At 36.7% G+C, this 20,365-nt stretch overlaps 1 protein-coding gene across 5 annotated transcripts in view; it reads left to right on the top strand.

The window, feature by feature from the left end:
* STRN (striatin) overlaps nucleotides 1–13,492 on the top strand; it is a 118,140-nt gene extending 104,648 nt beyond the window's left edge. For all 5 annotated transcript variants that reach the window (XM_055539806.1, XM_055539802.1, XM_055539803.1 and 2 more), the window contains one exon: nucleotides 63–13,492. In XM_055539806.1, coding sequence (XP_055395781.1) covers nucleotides 63–232 — 170 coding nt within the window. In that variant the 3' untranslated portion in view covers nucleotides 233–13,492. The remainder of the gene's footprint in view (nucleotides 1–62) is intronic.
* The last annotated feature ends 6,873 nt before the right edge of the window (nucleotides 13,493–20,365 follow it).

Here is a 20,365-nt window from a genome sequence, read left to right as displayed (position 1 = left end):
TTATTCTTACAGTTTTCACATTTAATGTAATTTTTCTCTTAATTTCTTTTCTTTTAATATAGGTCATGACTGTTCAATACGTTTATGGAACCTAGAAAGTAAGACGTGTATCCAAGAGTTCACAGCTCATCGGAAAAAGTTTGAAGAATCAATTCATGATGTAGCTTTCCACCCATCTAAATGCTATATAGCCAGTGCTGGGGCGGATGCACTGGCTAAAGTCTTTGTATGACACAATGCATCATCTTCACTTTCTAGCTCTTTATAAGTAATCAACTGCACAAAAGAGATACAGAAGACCAGGGCAAGAGTCAACCCATCCAGCCCTTTTGTTCTGCTGAAGGAGCACAGAGAACATTTGTTAAAGTATAGTTTTGCAATTCGTACACTGTTTTCTAAAACTAAGGTTTGTTCAGGTTGCTGCAAGCTCAGCTGAATCTGTGAGCCTGAAAACTTTAAAATTTTTCCCCAAACAGGAGCTTTTATTTCTGAGGTTGTTCTAATTCGCTAGGCAGGCCTCAGCGAAGAACAAACATAGGTTTAGCTTGTCCCTATTGAGTAAATAGGGCATATTATAAGGGATAATTAAAAAGCTTGATTACTGGGAATGAATAGAGGAAGAATGGCAATTTAGACCTAGTTCTCCCCTGAGAAATCTTGTTAAACATATTAGATAGTTAAAATGGTAATCTTTATCACATCTACTGTACTAACCCCTATGTGCATAATGACCAAACAGTGTTAAAATGAGTTTTTAATTTAGCTCTCCTTTCAACTGTTCTCATAAAGCACCTGGCAAAACATTTTACTTATTAGAGGGAAAAAAATGCAATAATATGTTAAATATATTATTATTCAGAAATGCTAAACAAATATTTAGTTTGTAAGCAGATTTCTATATTGTATTAACGTTTTTGAAAATAGATTTGGTACCATTCTAAAGTTTAGCTGTCAAAAATACTCACCATTATGAAGAATAGTTGATACGAGTCTGCTTTTACTAAAGAATTTAACTTATTCAGGTTGAAGATTCTGTTTATTTTTAATGGCAAGCAGGGCATATCTTTATAATGATTTCTGTTAATTTTAAATTTCACTTTATTCGTGTGATATTTATAGTATCAGATTATTTCATATTGATGAAATCGTATCTTGTAGTGATTGAAGAGCTGGAAGTTACTTGCAAGTACTCACTAGAACCCACATAACCATGCTTCACATGATCTCTTCCTTCTTTGTCTCTGATATTAAAATTATCTGACACCTACCAAAAATAGTTCATAATTATTATGTTTTAATGGTCCAAAGGGTATGGTTAACCTCAGGCAGCTGCCTTTGCAGAATTACTAAATAAAGCAAATGTTTGTGCCCCAGAAGTTCCGTTATTAATATCTCCAAGATGTAAAGCCTCTTGGAAATCTGGATGGAATAGTTTGGTGTATAATATTGCCTAGAGAGTTCTCTCTTTCTTTCCCTTGCCCTACCCCACCTCCAGTGTTTCATTGGAATACATAGCATGTTTTAATAGGCAGTGAGTCAATATTGTTTCTGGGGAAAACCATGTCTTCAAGGCCTGGGGTTCTCTGAGCTCACCTTACCAATGAGCCACATACGGTTAGCTTTTGGGATTTATGTGACCCCACTGTCTGGAGATGGTATGTAGACCTTATCCCTGCAGCTGTCTCTCCTCTTCCTCATGCACTTTCTTATTTGCCCAATATGGCAGAGACCAATCTGGAAATCAGAAATTTTACTAATTCCCAAATTTTCAGCAAAATGTACTTTGGCTCTCAGATGTAATTTCTACATTCCTATGCCCACATATTCCATTATCATAGCAATGGCACTTCTAATACGTACATCTACTCCCTGAAGAAGTATTAACATGATAGTGTGGATATTAATTGACAGTTTTTCTTTAAAATTTCTGCTTGTCTGCCTCGAGAATTCTGTAGCATACAGGCAGATTTTCTTTAGGGACCTGGACCTTTGTTAAATTTTCCTGGTTGATACACAGATACACTTTATTTTGACACGGCTACCTTGTCATTTTATATGTGCTTAACAATGGGCTCAAGGGACTGCTTTGTACATTCAAATGAATTGACCTGGACATGAGCTACCAGGTAAATGTTTATATTCCTGTGCGGGTATAGAATTCCACGTTGTGTTTGGTGAATTCCTTTTTGGCTTCTTCACAAAGTAAATAAATGATGTCACTGACCTAACATTTGTAGAAGGATACTGGAAAATTTCAGTCAGGTGCTCTTAATTGGCATACTTGTGATGGATGATTACAAGCTATTGTTCTACCAATTATTGCTTTAATTACCTTCCAGGGTGTTCAGTGCCTGCTTTACTTCTGTCAACTGGAATTCTCAAAACTAAGACACTCTCTTCACCTGCATTTTAGGTCTCATGGTTGAAATTTTTCTATTAGTAAGTGGAAAATAACCATGAGATATGTAGACTGTAGTGCAAATGATGGAACTGTTGAAAGTTCCTTAGAAAGCCAATGCTGTGCTCTTGGAGGTTGTACCAGAAACAGGGATTTCTTCTCCACTAGCACTATTACGATCTCAGCCTAGAAATGAGCCAAAGCTGTCTTCCAACCAGATAGAAGCATATATATGTGTGTGTGTTTGTCTGACTTTTCCATCAGCCTATCAAAACTTCAATGAAAATTGACAAAGTGAACAAATCCCAGATTTGAACAATGATTGAAATGCTTTCATAGTGCTTTATTTGTAAATATTTTGAATGAAATGTATTGGAAGAGTATGAAAATCAGCAGATGAGGTGGGTCCCTGCCTTATTTTCATATGCTATGGGTACATCCCTGGGAGCTTGCAGCACCCTTCTCGAAACTCCGCTGTCAATATGGAGCTCATTTGCTATTCAAACCATAGACAGATATTTAACATAAGTGATATAATGACCTTCAGTATTTTTCTATTGAACACGTTTAGCAATTTTTGCCATTAAACAGATTAATTAGTTATGCAAAGTATTTAGCTTTTATAATCATTTTAGTTATGACTAAAAGGGGAGAAATTGAGCTGTATCACTGATAATGAACTTTGTGAGTTATTTTTTGTTTATCTGAGTTTCATTCCTTCAGTGTTCTTGCTATAAGTTTCTTTTGGAGATAATGACAAAAATTTATTTGAAAATGTCTAAAATGTATGTATATTTTATAAATATATATTATATATATTGTAGGGATATATATAATATATATAGACTATATATTATATATATATATATATATAAAAGACCATAGGTGCATTTTACTGTTTTGTATTTTCATTTTTGGAGGTAGTGTCCACAGCAGGTAATGATGAGTTTGATGAGTGTTGTGCTCTTTGCTTTGCAGTATAATATATAGTTCTAAATGTTTAAATTACTGTATATACGATATTCATTATAGGCTAGCATGCTTGTTTTAAAGACTGTCATTCTAGTTTATTAAAATCTGAATGTAAGAAAACCTGGCTATTCAAATGTGAATTGAAAAATGTTCCATTCTCAGTACTGAACTATTTCCATTGAGCATTCAGGATTTTTGACAAAACCGATATCATCAAGAAGGCAATAGCTAGAGAAAGAGAGGTGCCTTTAAAAAAAAAAAATACAAATTCAGCCTTACAGTGAGGATGAGGATTGAGTTGTTTTGTGGGGAAGAGGTATGAGAGAGTGTATGAGTGAGTGTGTGTGTGTGTGTGTGTGTGTGTGTGTCGTGATGTTTGAGTGTTTGCCCATCTGTGAAGGTCCTGATTTGTGACCATCAGTGTCTTTTTAATGTGTCTGTAAAACTTCTAGGACTTCAGGGGACATTTCATGCGCTGTCTTCGTGCTGTTCTGAGCACCATAAGTACTTTCCAAGAATTCTGAATGTGAATTCCTAGAAATTTCAGTAGAGAAGAAAATAACTATTATTTCATTATAAATCAAGTTCAGGTAAAAGGAGATATTACTGATTCATCAAAATTACAGGCTCTCATTAATGTTAGCTAAGTAAATGTAATTTTTAAAGGCTCATTTTTTTTTTTAGTACTTCATTTATTTCCCCTTTACACAAGAGCATGTCATGCAATTCTTATATGATGAAGATTCAACTAGTAAAAATTGTTTTTAAATTAAACACCTGAACTAGTTAAAATTCCACCTAAGAATAGTATTTAAATGGCATCTTTCATATCTACCTCTTTGTCATTGCTGCCATTTTTGACTCAAGCAAATCTTTATGACATCGAAAATAATGGTTGGATGCAATTTTAAAAATCTGTGTTGGTGCTTTTCTCAGGCTATGTCATTTAAGTTATATTGAACAAAGGTGTCACAAATCAGATTGAAAGGCTTCGAATTAATTTTGATTTTCTTTTGAAAGAACTGCTTAAAATTTGTCATCCATGTTGATAGTGAGCTGGAGATAATCTCTGGTTAGTATATGCCTATGTGATGTTTTCAGCCAAGAGCCGAGTTGTTACTGATTTACATGGGAAAGGAGCTCTGATTTCCTTCAGCTTACTTTATTCTTTGAAAGCTGTTTCAAGGCTATTCAGTACATAATCACTCATTTTATTTGCTCAGAAGTTGTCTCTGTTACTGTGTTACTTGTTTAGGTATTTATATAATTGCAGTATTTTGTTTTAACACTGGGATTCAGGTTGTACAAAGTAGTAGCTGACAGAAATTGTATGTATATTTTTCTGAAATGTATCAATTCCTTAAATTCATTTTAGAGGAAGGTCCAGAAAACTAACATATCTGTGTTTAAAAACAAAGGTCAGGTCCTTTGTAGATGATTTGAACCATTTGACTTTTGCTCCTGAAAGTTTTTTAATTGGCCATATCATCCAGCTGGATCTCAGTGTCATTCCTCGGGACACCAGGTTCACAAAGTCTGTTCACAAACAGACTGTATCTTTTTTTTTTTTTAATCCAAAAAAAGCAAATATAAAGCCAAACAGAGATCTCTAGATCCCACTTACTTATTCTAGCAGTATTCCTGAAGTGGTGCTTAAGGGTCAGAATTTTCTGGATCTTTGCTAGTCAAGCTTTAGATTTGATTTAACTGGGACCACATGCCTGTCATCCCTCTGATGCAAATTAGAAAGTTCATTTTATTTCAGATTAACTCTAATGTCTGCCTGGGTTTTTAGCAGGCCGTGAACCAGTGAGTGCCTTGTTAATGTAGAATGATTTTTCCCTGGTTGTGTGTTAGCTTCTCTCTGAAAATTTCTCAGAGGATGGTATTTTATTTGGCTTGTAGAGAGCTGCTAGATTCGGTATTATCAGCAATCAGAAAGCCTTCAGTCTACCACATTCCATCCTCCCTACTTTCTTCTCATTGTTTGGCTGAAATTTACCTCTTGTGAGAAATAAATGCAACCCCCTTCTCATAACTTTTTTCCAATCCAGATTAAGAGATATCCTTTGTACCTATCCCAACTATATAATCTAATACCTGTTTTTTGTTTTTAGGAAGAACCACTTCTTTGTAATCCTGTAATCCACTGCTTGTTTTATGTTTCTCAAGTTCAGTTTACTAGAGCTGACCTCAGGGCATCAGTTCAGATTCCTAAACAGCTCCTTTTCTCCACACCCCTTCACCCCTCTAACTGGTGAGCCCTGAGCCAGATGGTTTGATCTTCAGGTATTTTAAAATTTAAATATAATATCAATTAATGTAAATTAATCCAAATGCTAATTTTTGTGGTGCAAGAAGTTTCTCTTGTAATTTCAGGATATGGATAAGCTAATTAAGATATCCTTTTTTGGTGGCTCTAAGTGTATTATTTGTTTTTAAATAAAGTGTACAAATATAGATAAGGTGTCTCATGAATTGAAATATTTGTCAGAATGGAGTCTAGTGGATTTGCAGTTAAAATACTTTAATACAACTTGATTTTGTTTGGCGGGGAGGTGGTAAAGTGGTGCAGAGAAATAAAAGTGTATTAGGTAAAGTAGATGTGAATCCACAGAGATGAACCAATCTTAATTATTGATTGTACAGAAGGTGGAGAAATTTATTGTTATAGAAACTTTGGACCTTTGGAAAGCCAGTAAAATTAAAATACCCAACACGATTGGATCATGATATTTTTAGGGACACATATATATATTTTTCCTAAAGTATTCAGTTACATAATTTTAAAAATCCTATACACACATACACATATAAATTTAATGTGCTTTTACTTATTTTTTTGTTTGGCTACTTAAAAAGCATAAGCCTTCTGCCCCTTGCACCTTCAAATCAACAGTATTTTTCAAGGGCTTCCCCTGCCCAGAGCTTGACAATCTCTTTGTTCCAATCTGGAGTCACAATACTATGCAGAATCTAAGAAGTACCTCTTCTGATGTCCTTGAAACTATCCACTGTTCTGTGATGTTTCGTATGCTGCCGTAGTGTTCTATTTGGTATGTACACATGCTTCAGTATTATCAGAAATGTGTCTTTTGTCCCTTGTAATGAGAACTGAGCCGTGATTTGCTGGAGTTACTGTAGAGTAATCTAGCTCAGAAGGTCAAGATGGCTCCAGAAGTGTTTCATGGATTGTTGGACTCACTGGGGTCAGCCCAGGTTCACAGTGGTATTTTAACCTCCATTGGGTTTCCCAAAGGCACCACTACGATTTTAAGGGATCCTAGGTAGTCCTGGCACCAGAGTATTCCCCCAGGAACACCTGGAAGTCTGGTAGCACCTTTATCTCAAACACTATAACCATAATGCATCACTTCACTTGTTACTTCTCAGTTATAACTATTGCTTATCATGATGGGACACTTGAGTTCTATGGAGAAGCACTGGCATGCAACTCGTAAAATTAGATTCCATATTTTCCAAAACACAAACTTTAGTATATTTTGTATACTTTTCAAAACAAAACAGAATCCAAAACCTGCCTAACAGAAAATTACTTAAAGTTTCACTAAGATCTTACAGAACCCTAAGCCCTTTTTAATTATTTAGTTGATACTATATTAAAAGTAATGGTTTTGGTCAGACTTGGAGGAATAAAATCTGCATAAAATCTGCAGTATCTTTCCCATCAGAAGGGTATATTTCATAGAAAATTCTCTTGTCCCTGGTTTTTTAGCCAGTCACCTTACAGGATGACTGGTCTAGATGCTTCCTCAATGTTGACTTTTCCTTGTGCCTCTTTAAAGAGGTAATTAATCCAGTGGGCTAGCCTGGTGGCTCAGGCGGTGAAGAATCTGCCTGCAATGCTGGCAATCTAGATTTGATCCCCAGGGAGGGAAGATGCCCTGGAGAAGGGAATGGCAACCGACTCCAGTATTCTTGCCTGCAGAATTCCATGGACAGAGGAATCTGGTGGGCTATAGTCCATGGGGTTGCAAAGAATCAGACATGGCTGAGCAGCTCACATACACACACACACACACACACACACACACACACACACACACACACACACACACACTCTCTCTCTCTCTCTCTCTCTCTCTCTCTCTCTCTCTCAGCAAAAACATCTGTTAAATAGCACTTAGAGTACTAGAGTTAGTATTGTTAATTCATGTGCCAAAGTTTTTCATGCCCTCATAAGATCCAGGGTGTGTATCAGGTTCCCAATCTATAATCTCAAACCAAAGATATTTTTTAATTACCTCATATAATAGCACCATCAAAATAAGGGTAATGGTAGGGAAGCACATCATCATTCACAAATGAGAATTCGCAAACTGAAGAACTTTGATTTTTAAAAAATGCATTCATGGAAAGCAAAATTCAGTGTTAGGCATAAGCATGTATTAAGAAAATAAGCAGCTTGTGGTTTATATAAAGTGTTGAAACGTTAATGTATACTGACATCCACCTACTCTTTCCTTATAGAAGGGAATCAAGGCAGTTGTTCAGTTGCTAAGTCATGTCCAACTCTGCGACTGCATGGACTACAGCATGTCGGATTTCCCTGTCCTTCACCATCTCCTGGAATTTGCTCAAGCTCATGTCTGTTGAGTCGGTGATGCCATCCAACCATCTCATTCTCTGTCACCCTTTTCTCCTTTTGCCCTGTCTTTCCAAGATTTGGAAGCTCATTGGGTCTTTTCCAGTGAGTCAGTTCTTCATATCAGGTGGCCAGAGTATTGGAGCTTCAGCTTCAGCATCTGTCCTTCCAGTGAATATTCAGGAATCAAGGCAATAGTTTTTCATAAATAAATAAGGTTAACTTACATTAGAGCAAAAGAAATTCATCAGAAAGTTTGTTCTAGGTGTTGGATAATTTGGGTGAGAGCATAGGGGAAGATGAACCTCTGATCTGAATGCATCACCCATTGTTTTCCTTTCTCTTTAAATGGCCTGGAAAGATGACCTCTAAGGTCCTTTTGGTCTCTCAAAGTGAATGGTTCCAGTTCTGGTTTGTTTATCATTGATTCCTGTTATATAAATTAACAATTTTTAGGAAATACATCAAAATATCCTGGAGTTCCCTGGTTAAACAAACTGTCAGGTGACATAACTTTTTATTATATTGTAGGAAGCTATATTAAGAGAGGCCCAGATACACTGTGTCATCTGCATAAGTCAGAAGGAAGACCAGACACGTAAGAAATGTCCGAATTGGACCAAGTAGTAATCTCATGAAAAGATAGAATCATTTTAATAGGATGAATTCTATTTTGAATGATTCTGACTGTGCTTTTGGAATCATTTAAAAAAATATTTTTGTCTTTTTCTACAGACTTTGAGCCCACATGTTTCAGAATATCCTATTGATGGAGTTATTTCACTCAGTGTATATTTTAGAAAAAGAACAGAGTGGTCTCATATGTCTTTCTGACAGTCATTTATGGATAACACTCCTGACCCTCACTCCCCACCAATACCCAAGTGCCATGTAGGAATTCTTCCATATGTTATAAATATATCAGCATTTTGCTGACTGGAAAAGCAGTATTTTTATACATAGCTTGCAGGTAAACCATGGAGCCTTGTGCATTTGATGCGTGTTAAAATGCATGGAGCATTAAGATAGAGCATGTGTAGCACATAAATAATGTTAATTGTGTCCCTTCAGAGTGAACGAGGTCAAGATTAGACCCTGCCATTCACAGATTTTGAAAACACGCATGTTTAGCCAAAATCAGTTCGTTTAAGTGGACACTTTGTTTTTCAATGAAATAGTGCCTGTTCAGTTTCGTTGTGTGTCTCAGAGTCAGAAGAAATGAGGCTTTTTCTCAGCTCTAGAACATTCAGACTTCCTTTTATTCCTTTGATAGCCTTTTAAACAAGCAGGACAATAAGTTACTTAGTTCTCATTGTTGTGAGATACCTTGAAATATATATGTATTGATTGCAATTTAAAAAAGCTTTCAAGCAGACCTTTTTTCTCTTTCAAAACACCATTGCTTTCTGGAGGCAGAAATAATTTTACTTTTGAACTTTAAGATTATAGATCCAGGCAGTTTTATGTCCTCAATGTATGCAAGTTGCATATAGCTTGCCTCTACAGATAATCATGTTTTATTTTTGTGTGAATTTTAGAAATTGTTTTCAGGGTACAAAGATTGGCAAGGAAGATACAGTAAGTCTGATTTACATATATTATCTTTCAAAATCTTGTGGATTTTTTTTGAGGCATGGAGAACAGGCAGTGATGAGTTTTATTCTGAATGCCTTGATTCTAAACTCATTCTCAACTCGGATTTTACCTATTAGTTATTGCTCATTTGTCACCTAAAAATAAGAGGTGATGACTCTTTGTTTGCTGTTGTCTCTGTAAGCTCCTTGAAGCAGGGACCATGTTTTTTTTTTTCTTATATTCCCTTTAACACCTCTCCTGGTGCCTTACCATATAGAAAGTACCCAATAAATATTTATTGGTTGAGTGACTGGAGAACACTTCTTAAAACTCTAAATCTATCCAGAACGTCAAAGACAAAGGTGAGGTGGGGGGAAGTGTCCCTGCCAGTCCCTAGGTGATCTCAGGTGTATTTAGGTATGTGGAGCTGATGTTGAGATTAGGTCTGCACCTTCCTTGGGAAAAATCTGGACCTCACCTGGAAGGTGACAACAGAATGCCCAAGACAGCTCCCTCTTCTACTGTCCGTTTCCAATTTTGCCTTCTTTGAACCTGAGCAAACCATGTAGGGAAGTAGGTGGCCTCTATAAGCCCTGTTGTGTCCCTTCTGTCCCCTTAACCTTGTGAACACTAACCCACTGGCCTCTGATGCCTTGATAGGGGACTCGCCAACCTGGAAGCTGACCCTGCCTTGACCAGCTTGGGCCCAGACTGTATGTACTACTCTTCCCCTGTGACCCTCAGATAGTCCTGCTCTGCCTGTCTTTTTTTTCCTCTCCAAAGAGGTAGGAAGCTTCCTCTAGTAGAACGTTGTCAGGAAAGGCATTCCTCTGGGGAGTGTAGAACAAAATCCCTCAGGATGCTCTTAGGGCTGTTTTTGTCTTGAAGATTTGATACAATTATCTAAATGTTTATTCCAACTACTAGGAACAGTTGTGTTGTCTTGATTTGTAGCTGCCACTCCATCAGGGCCCAGGAGGCTTGAGGTGTTGAGCTGAACAGCTTAATTGCTGTAGGAATAGACGAGTCAACTAATTAGACATAGGGTAGGGTATTTGTATTTAACAATCAAATGACTTTCAAATCATTAATAGAATTATTGAAGAGTAGTACATTATGTGACTGTGAATTTATTCAACTAAATAAGCCTCAAAATGATATTAAACCTGTGTATTAGGTGAGAACTATTATGTCCTTTTTAATTATTAAAATATGATTCCTTTACGATCAGTATAGCACAGAGGAAAGAACAAATTTTGGCCTGGATACAGGACATTTGTTGTCGTGAAACTTCAGATAAGCTAATCTGAGTTGGTTTGTCATCTATGAAATGGGTATCATAGATCTGCCTACTTAGATAACACCTGATAAAATGTCAGACAGTAATAAGCATCCAAGAAATAACTATTATTCACTGTTTGATTTCAGTCTTCTTACCATGTTAATTCGGGCTTCTCTGGTGGCTCAGAGGGTTAATCATCTGACTGTAATGTGAGAGACCTGGGTTCAATCCCTGGGTCGGGAAGATCCCCTGGAGAAGGAAATGGCAACCCACTCCAGTACTCTTGCCTGGAAAATTCCATGGGCAGAAGAGCCCAGTAGGCTACTATGTAATTCTGTCACAGTCCTGATAGCTTCTGAAATACCAGGTCTCTTAGGAGAAATAAGGTTAAAAGGAACATCAAGAGGAGCCCTAAAGAAGTTACACATAAAATATTACTTTCCTCAACAATTGAGTGCCTGCTTTGTGCCAGACAGTTCTAGGTGCTGACACTCAGCAGTGAACAGGCAAAACCCGTTACCTGATGGAGCTGACATTACAGTTGGGGGAAACAGTATAAGTAAAAGACATAGAATATTAGTGATAACTGCTGAGGAAAAACAGAGAAAGGGTAATGATTTGATGTTTTTCAGATTAAAAGAGGGATACAGATTAATAGTACTATGCGTGTACTAAGTCGCTTCAGTCGTGTCTATTGTGTGACCCTGTGAACTGTAGCCCGCCAGGTTCCTCTGTCCATGAGCTTCTCTAGGCAATAGTACTATAAAATATTACCATTAAAAGAACATCACAAATGAGCAATAGATGAACTAATAAAGATGCATAATGACAAAACTAATCATATTCCACCATATCATTTCACTCCCCCCTCCCTTGTAGGAGCCTGATACATCTGTCTTTATTCTTTATTCACACAGATATGTGTACCCAAATATTACAGGGTTTTGTCTTTTTCTGCAGCTTTCCAAAATGTGATGTGTATTGTGAGCCCCTTACAAGTCTGGACATATATACATCTCTTAAATTCCTTAATATACATACACAGTTTTATATAAATGAGATTTTTTTTAGTGCGTCAGTTTGCTTTAAATGGGATCGTGCATATCCTCAGCATCTTTTCTCGTACAATAATGGATGATGAAAATCCCTCCAGGTCTGTCTTACAGCTCTTATTCTTTTTAATGCTGGGTAATACTGTTTGATGATGAAGACATTATTAAACCTTTTCCACATTGATGGGCGTTTACTTTGTGAGCAGATTGTAGCTGTTACAGCCATTGTGCCTGTGTGCATATTCATGACCATATTTCACTTCTATGGAATAGATTCCCTGAAGTAGGATTGCTGGGCCAAGGGAATATGTAGATACAAAATTTTTAAATAGATATGGACAGGTTGTTTCCCAAAATGCCTGGACAATTTATATTTCCATAAGTAAATGTATGAAAATACTCTTACCCTTTATACCCATTAGCAATTTTTTAAAAAGGAAAGGAAAAATAAAAGCCTGGTGGTGGGTATAGTGATTTCTCAGTGTTGTTTTATTTGCATTTTCAATACTACTGTAAATCTGGACAATTTTCTATATGTTCTTTGGTCATTTGGATTTCACTCATAATTAAATGACCTATTATATTAGTTTTCTATTGCTGCATAACAAATTACCACAAATCTAGCAGCTTAAAACAGCACCCACTGATCATCTCATATTTCTGTGGGTTTGAACTTCTTTCAAAGCAGGCTTTGATTGGGCTCTCTATTTAGTTCTCAATAAGGCTGAAATAAATGTTTGTGCCAGGCTGGGCTTTTAACTAATGACTCTGGGGGAGAATACATTTCCAAGCTCATTGATGTTGGCGGAATTCCATTCTTTGGAGTTGTAGTATGGTGTAGGATGGAGGTCAAGTGTTGTTATCAGCTCCTAGAAGCTTCCCTCCAGCCCTTGCACATAGTCCCCTCCATCTGCAAAGCTAGCAAGGATTCATCAAATCCTCCTGCTTTGACTCTGTTTTCTGCTACCAGTCATAGAAGACGACTCTTTTAAAGGACTCATGTGACTAAGTTAGGTTCACCCAGAAAATGTATATTAAAAAAAATATATAAAGTATATATTTAAAATCTATGTTAAAATGACCTTTCTGTATGTTAAGGTCAACTTGTTAGTATCCATAGTTAACATCTGCAAAGTCTCTTTGCCCTGTAAATGTAGCATTATCATAGGCGTAACACCAGGGGCAGAGATCATGGGGACCAGCTAAGAATTCTGCCTACCATAAGGATGTATATGTATATTTTATTTATGACTATATTCATTTTAATTTTCATATTTTTGCTTATGGTTCTATTGTGTTTGTATTTTTATTTAATTAGTTTGTAGGAGCTTTTCATATATTAAACCTTCCTATTCTTGGTTGCAAACATTTTTTCCTAACTCTTAATTATCTGTCTGTTAACCACATTAAAAAGTACTTTTTCCATAGAAAATTTAGCCATTTGGATTTCACTCTTAAGGTGAATTGTGTATTTGTATTTTTAAATTCACATTTAAAATTTTAACTCATTTTTATTCATTTTAAGCATTTTGCCCATATTTTCATTGTCTTTTTAGAAAAATTGTAAGTGCTCTTTGTTATTATATATAAACTCTCCTACTTGCAAATTTTCTCCAGATCTATGATTTTTCTGTTGACCATATTTATAATATTTTTCCCATTCAAAATTTTATATTAGTATATATCCAAAATATTATTTTAGTTTTCAAAATACAAGCACTTGTGAATATATTTATAAACATTTTGAAGTATTCTGTATTGTTTAAGGTCTTCACCCCTGGGTGGGTTGTGTAGTCTCCTGGAATGACTTCTGCATTTTATTTTTGGTTTTAGTTGTTAATGTTTTTTGTGTTTGTCTTTGCTCCACTTGGAATTTATTTTTGTATAGAATGCAAGCTATAAGTACAACTTTCTTCCAAGTGAGTTGCCAGTTGTCCCAGCACCTGTTATTAAACTATCTTTTCCCAATGAATTGGAACACCAATTTTGTCGTATATTAAATTTTCACATATGATGAGATTTATTTCTCAATATGCTATTCTGTTTCACTTCTAGTTCTCTTTGCATATAGCAATATCATATGGATTCAATTACAGTGGCTTCTATTCTGTTTGTGAACAATGGTTTTATAAAATGATCAGGCAGAGCATTCTCCCACTCCATGCTCTGCCTGCTATTCTTTGTCTACTTTTCTTGGCCATTTGAAGTTTGTGATCATTTTAAATGATTAAGAGTTGAAATAACATTAAATTTTCAGATTAATTTTGGGAAATTTGACATGTGATATTGTCTTCTAAGAACTAATCATTTTCTGTTTGCTCAGATCTTGTCTATATACTAGATTTGAAGTTCTCTTCATTTAAATCTTATGTCATTTTTATTAAATATTCTTGTTTCTTAGCCTTTTGGTCATTACTGTGAATGGTCATGTAAATGGATTTTTTTCTCCATTTCCTTTCTAAAGGATCATTATAAATAAAGAAGAAGCTTTTTTTTTCCCCCCCTATGTACTTATCTGGTATATAATAAATTTATTATATATACTTAGGAAATTTTCTCATTAATTTCAGCAATTTTCACTAGAGTTTCTTGGATTTTTAGAAATATAATGATGACACTCACAAAAATAATACAACTTGTTTTTTGTGATGTTCGACAGATTATTTTCTAGAATCTTTATTGTCTAGAAATTCCATCATACTGGTGATAGGCAGACATCTCTGTCATTGTTTTTAGTTGAAATAGTTTGAGTATTTAATTATTTAGAATATTTGTGTTGCTACTTATAAAAAAATAATCTTTATCTTATTTAAATATATTCTTTCCTGTTTTATCAAGAGATTTTCTTAGGTATGACTGCTAAGTTTATCCAATGCCTTCTTAGCATTTTTTGATATGATCATGTGTTACTTTCTTTCAGTCTGTTGACTAGATGGATTATGCGTGGAGTGGCTGACATTAAACCACTCTTGTCTCCTTGTAATAAAGCCTGCTTGGTCATAATGTGGTATTCTTTTCTTATAAATCAGTATTCTAGTTGCTAATCTTTTATTTTAGAACTTTAACATGAATATTCATAAGTGTGATTGTCTATAGATTTCTTTAGTGGATTATTTTATTAGATGTAAAAAATTATGCAGATTGACAAAATACGGGAGTAATCAGAAGGTTTACCCACTGCTGGTAAGAATTCAAATTTATTCAAATACAGTTTCCAATTTATTAGAAAACCATTTGGCAGAATCTACTCAAGTGGAAATATTCCTACCATGGAATCTAGTAATTCTGTTTCTAGGCATACACCCAATAAAATGCATACATGCAAAGGTATGTTTTAGAATGTTTATAGCAACAGTATTAGTAATAGCCTCAAACCTGAAACTACCTAAAAGATCATCCACCTATAGAATGGGTAAATGCATTTTTGTGTATTCATTCAATGGTATATGAGACAGTGAGAACAGTTTGTAACTATGTGCAACATATGGATGAATCCCAGAAGCATCATGATCAGCCTAAAAAGCCAGATATAAAAGAATGTTATATGCTTTCCTTCATATAAAGTTCAAAAACAGGCAAAACTAATCTATGCTGTTAGAAGTCAGGAAAGTGGTTATCCTCAGTGGGAGGTAGGTAGGAGAGGAGACACTGTCTGAAAGGAAGTCTGAGGGTGACTTTTAGTGTGCCAGAGATATTTTGTTTCTGTTTCTGGATGCCTGTTTATGGTGGATTGTTTCGTTAATGAAAATTCATCTAACACACTTACATGTACATTTTTCCGTATGTGTGTGTGTTTTGTATGTATACTTTAGAATAATACTATTTCATAAAATGAATTGGGGAGTTTTCACCTTTTTCTGTAATGTAGAATCGTTTAAATAAGAGGTCACTAAAATTGCCTGTTAAAAATCAGGCAGAACTTGACAGAAATCTTTGGGTCCCAAGGCCTTTTTTTATTGTGTAGGACTGTCTCATGTCTTCTGCCTCCCTAGCCCTTGGCTGTATACACACATATTAAGGTTTATTGTTCACACCTATTTCCTTCAGCTTTCTTTATTTCTCTTTAGATTGAAGTCTCTGTCCTAATTAGTATCTTGTTTAGTTTTTAGTATTTGCCTCAGGTGGGGTAATTTAATCGCTGAACGTCTGATAAGCCACAGATCTTTTTTCATCCTAATAGGTAAGTGATGTCTTGATTAGGCGTAGTACTTGGGATTGTAGCTCTGTTTGTCCAGTGGCCTAAAAAACATCATATTCTTAGTGTTGCAGTTGAGACGTTTGATGCTAGCCAGGATCTTTTTGCTTCATATGTCACTTGCTCTTTTTGTCTGGAAGTAATTTTTTAAAGTTCTGGTTAAGGAATTATTTTTGACCTATGACTTGAGATATTTTTCCACTTTCAGGCCTCTAATTCACATCTCACACATGCCCTTTTCCTTTCCTTTGTTTCTTAAGTTTTAAGAACTATCCTGTGTGTGTTTGCTGTCATTGAATCTACTTACATAGACCTCATTATTTTTTCAAGTTGTCCACAGTCCTATTTCATGGAAAACTTTCTCTGATTGTTCTGTTGGTTTTCTCACCATCTTTGATAATCTGGCTTCTTGTATGTTACTGTTTGTTCATAGGGCCCAGCTGCTAAAAATTGTGTGTTCCAGAACTGGTGGGATACATGGCAATCTCTGGTCTGGGGACTGGTTGTTTGGAAGCAAATGGGCTGTCAGTGTTCTCTGAAAGCTGTGGAAGGAAGTCTGTCTGTGCCTAAGTCTCCCCATAGCTCTTCATGCCTTGGAGACATATAGAGGACTCAGTTCATCTCTTAGCTTTTTCCCAGCTCTTTGGGGATTAGGATGATTAGTTATGCTTGGGCATAACTGAGCAATGTCAGTGGCCATGTGAATCACAAATTGTTAAGCTGCCCTACATATATATAATATTAATTTAATATATTATTAAATTATATTATATAATATTAATATTATATAATATTAATATACTATATATTAATATTATATTCAGTTCAGTTCAGTCACTCAGTCATGTCCAACTCTTTGCGACCCCATGAATCGCAGCACAGCAGGCCTCCCTGTCCATCACCAACTCCCGGAGCTCACTGAGACTCATGTCCATTGGGTCAGTGATGCCATCCAGCCATCTCATCCTCTGTTGTCCCCTTCTCCTCCTGCCCCCAATCCCTCCCAGCATCAGAGTCTTTTCCAGTGAGTCAACTCTTCACATGAGGTGGCCAAAGTACTGGAGTTTCAGCTTTAGCATCCATCATTCCTTCCAAAGAAATCCCAGGGCTGATCTCCTTCAGAATGGACTGGTTGGATCTCCTTGCAGTCCAAGGGACTCTCAAGAGTCTTCTCCAACACCACAGTTCAAAAGCGTCAATTCTTCGGCACTCAGCCTTCTTCACAGTCCAACTCTCACATCCATACATGACCACTGGAAAAACCATAGCCTTGACTAGACGGACCTTTGTTGGCAAAGTAATGTCTCTGCTTTTGAATATGCTATCTAGGTTGGTCATAACTTTCCTTCCAAGGAGTAAGCGTCTTTTAATTTCATGGCTGCAGTCACCATCTGCAGTGATGTTGGAGCCCAAAAATAATATATTAATATATGAAATATATATTTATATTAATATAAATATATATTAATATATGAAAGGCTGAGTTTCAGGTCAAGCAGAAGTTACAACAAAGATGATAGCCTGCTTGCTGTTGGGCTCAATGATTATAAATGGTGAACAGGTCAAACAAAAGAAGTACTCATTTTCATACTGAATTCCCCATGGCAAGTTGAAGGACGAGGAAGAGGAAATTAAGGTGGGTCAAGAATTTTCTCAGGCACTCGTCTGAAGACTCCTGAATCAGTAACTGAGGGGGCATGTTACTCTGTTTCTCCATTTCCCTTACTTTTGAAAAGTAAGAACACCAGTTCTTTTTCCCCCACTTTCCTTGATTCTCATTGCCTTACCCAAACCTCTCATTTCCATGCTGTATGGAAGAGTTTGCAAAGTATTGATACTTTGGTTTCTGATACTGTAGTCAGTGGACAAGTTCTGAAGACACCTTACCAAGAATTTAAAAACTCTTCTTAGGTACAGATATTTAAAACAAATGGCAACGAATAATCTGGAATGAGTCATGGATACTAGCCACCTTGTCTGTCTCATTCCAAGAGTGTTTGATCATTATTAGTGAACCATTTGTTTTCAATATACAGACAAAGTGCATTTGTTTACTTTCAGTTTTGGCAAAGACTGGAATTAGCCTTGTCAACTAAAACAGATGCACAGCTTGAGAGTTGCAAGTTGAGTTTTATCTGGGGCAAAATGAGGACTGCAGCCTAGGAGACAGAACCTCAGATAGCTCTGAGAGACTGCTCCAAAGAGGCAGTCAGGGAAGATCAATATATAAGACTTTGATGAAAGGGGAGTTCCATGCAATCAAGTGTTTACTTTACAAAAGGTTTTTTGCTAGTCATGAGCTGATGTCAACAAGAAGGGATTTAGTGATTTTTCTAGAAGAGATGGAAGGATTGGGATCTTGAAATCAGTTCCTGAAAATAACTAAAGACCAGGTCCACCAGATTCCCTGAAGCACAGAACGCCTTATTCCAACCTGAACTCCTTCAGAGGGTGTTGAAGGTCAACAGCTGCAGCAGCATAGGTTTCAGTCTTTGGAGTGGATTGCCATTCCTCCGCCAAAGGATCTTCCTGACTCAGGGATTGAACCTGTGTCTCCTGCATTGCAGGTGGATTCTTTGCCACTGAGCCACCTGGGAAGCCCAACCTCCACAGAGGCAAATGCCCTTCTTCTTGTTGCTGTTCAGTCACTGGCAGATGCTCTTGGCAACTGTCAGTTTGTAGATGACAGCCTTCATGTTTAAGAAAACCAAATAAATAATCGACTAAAAATTAGAGGCTATTCCTCCTCATTAAGTGCAGAGTAAGGAGGTTCTTGGTATTGGTTATACCTGTTCACAATGTCGAGGAAGACCCAGGCTCTTTTTATGTCTTTACTGTCATTAGAGTTGTTGTTCAGTTGCTCAGCTGTGTCTGACTCTGCGACCCCACAGACTGCAGCACACCAGGCTTTCCTATTCTTCACTATTGCCAGAGTTTGTTGAAACTCAGGTCCGTTGAGTTTATGATGCCATCCAAACATCTCATCCTCTGTCACCCCCTTCTCCTCCTGCCTCAAGCTTTCACAGCATCAGGGTCTTTTCCAGTGCGTCAGTTCTTCGCATCAGCTGGCCAAAGTACTGGAGCTTCAGCTTCAGCATCAGTCCTTCCAATGAATATTCAGGGTTGATTTCCTTTAGGATTGACTGTTTTTGTTTTTTTTTTAGGATTGACTGGTTTGATTTTGCAGTCCAAGGGACTCTCAAGAGTCTTCTCCAGCACCACAATTTGAAAGCATCAGTTCTTCAGCACTCAGCCTTCTTTATGGTTCAGTTCTCACATCCTTAAAATTCTTAAAGTATTGTTTGGCTTCAGGCTCTCACAATGCCAGTCATGTTATCCAAGTTCAAGACAAGAAGAAGTTAGCTAAAAGGGGGAAAGGCAGTACTAATTGGGGCTTTGCTTATGGTAGTAAAGGAAATCTTCCTAGAGGCAATCCCATTAGCAGACTTCCCCCATGTGTCCACTGGCCAGAACATTGTCTCCCTATATTTAATGCATGTTGATTTTCAGCTTTGCTGGTAGGAGATGGCAACTGAGAAGTCAATCTCAAATAGCTGTTGGATTAAACAACAAACCTTTGTCTGGAAGATTATCTTTAGATAACCTTAGAAGGAAATCTTGATCACTCATTTCTATTTTGCATTTTCCTTTATCTTTCCTCTCTTACTCTGATATGAAAGGTGATGTATGTAATTTGTAGACACTGAGTCCTCATTTCCTGACTCGAAAACGGTGCCTCAAATCACTTCCCAGATTGGACATTTGTTTCCTCCAGGGGATGTCACAGAATGACATCCTATGACAGAATGATCTCTGTTCATTTCCAAGGCAAACCATTCAATATTGCAGTAATCCAAGTCCATGCCCCAGCCAATAATGCTGAAGAAGCTGAAGTTGAATGGGTCTATGAAGACCTATAAGACTTCTAGAACTAACACACAAAAAAAGATGTCCTTTTCATCATAGGGGACTGGGATGTGAAAATAGGAAGTCAAGAACCTGGAGTATCTTTTACCAAGGCAAATTTGGCCTTGGAGTACAAAATAAAGCAGGGAAAAGGCTAACAGAGTTTTCCCTGGAAAACACACTGGTTGTAGCAAAACACCCTATTTCAACAACACAAGAGAAGACTCTACACATGGACATTACCAGATGGTCAATATTGAAATCAGATTGATTATATTCTTTGCAGCCAAAGATGGAGAAGCTCTATACAGTCAGCAAAAACAAGACTGGGAGCTGACTGTGGCTCAGATCATGAACTCCTTATTGCCAAATTCAGACT

Source organism: Bubalus kerabau, chromosome 11, assembly GCF_029407905.1.
Source record: "Bubalus kerabau isolate K-KA32 ecotype Philippines breed swamp buffalo chromosome 11, PCC_UOA_SB_1v2, whole genome shotgun sequence".
NCBI lineage: Eukaryota > Metazoa > Chordata > Mammalia > Artiodactyla > Bovidae > Bubalus > Bubalus kerabau.
The sequence above is the reverse complement of the archived record's forward strand: the minus strand, read 5'-3'. Positions and strand labels throughout refer to the sequence as shown.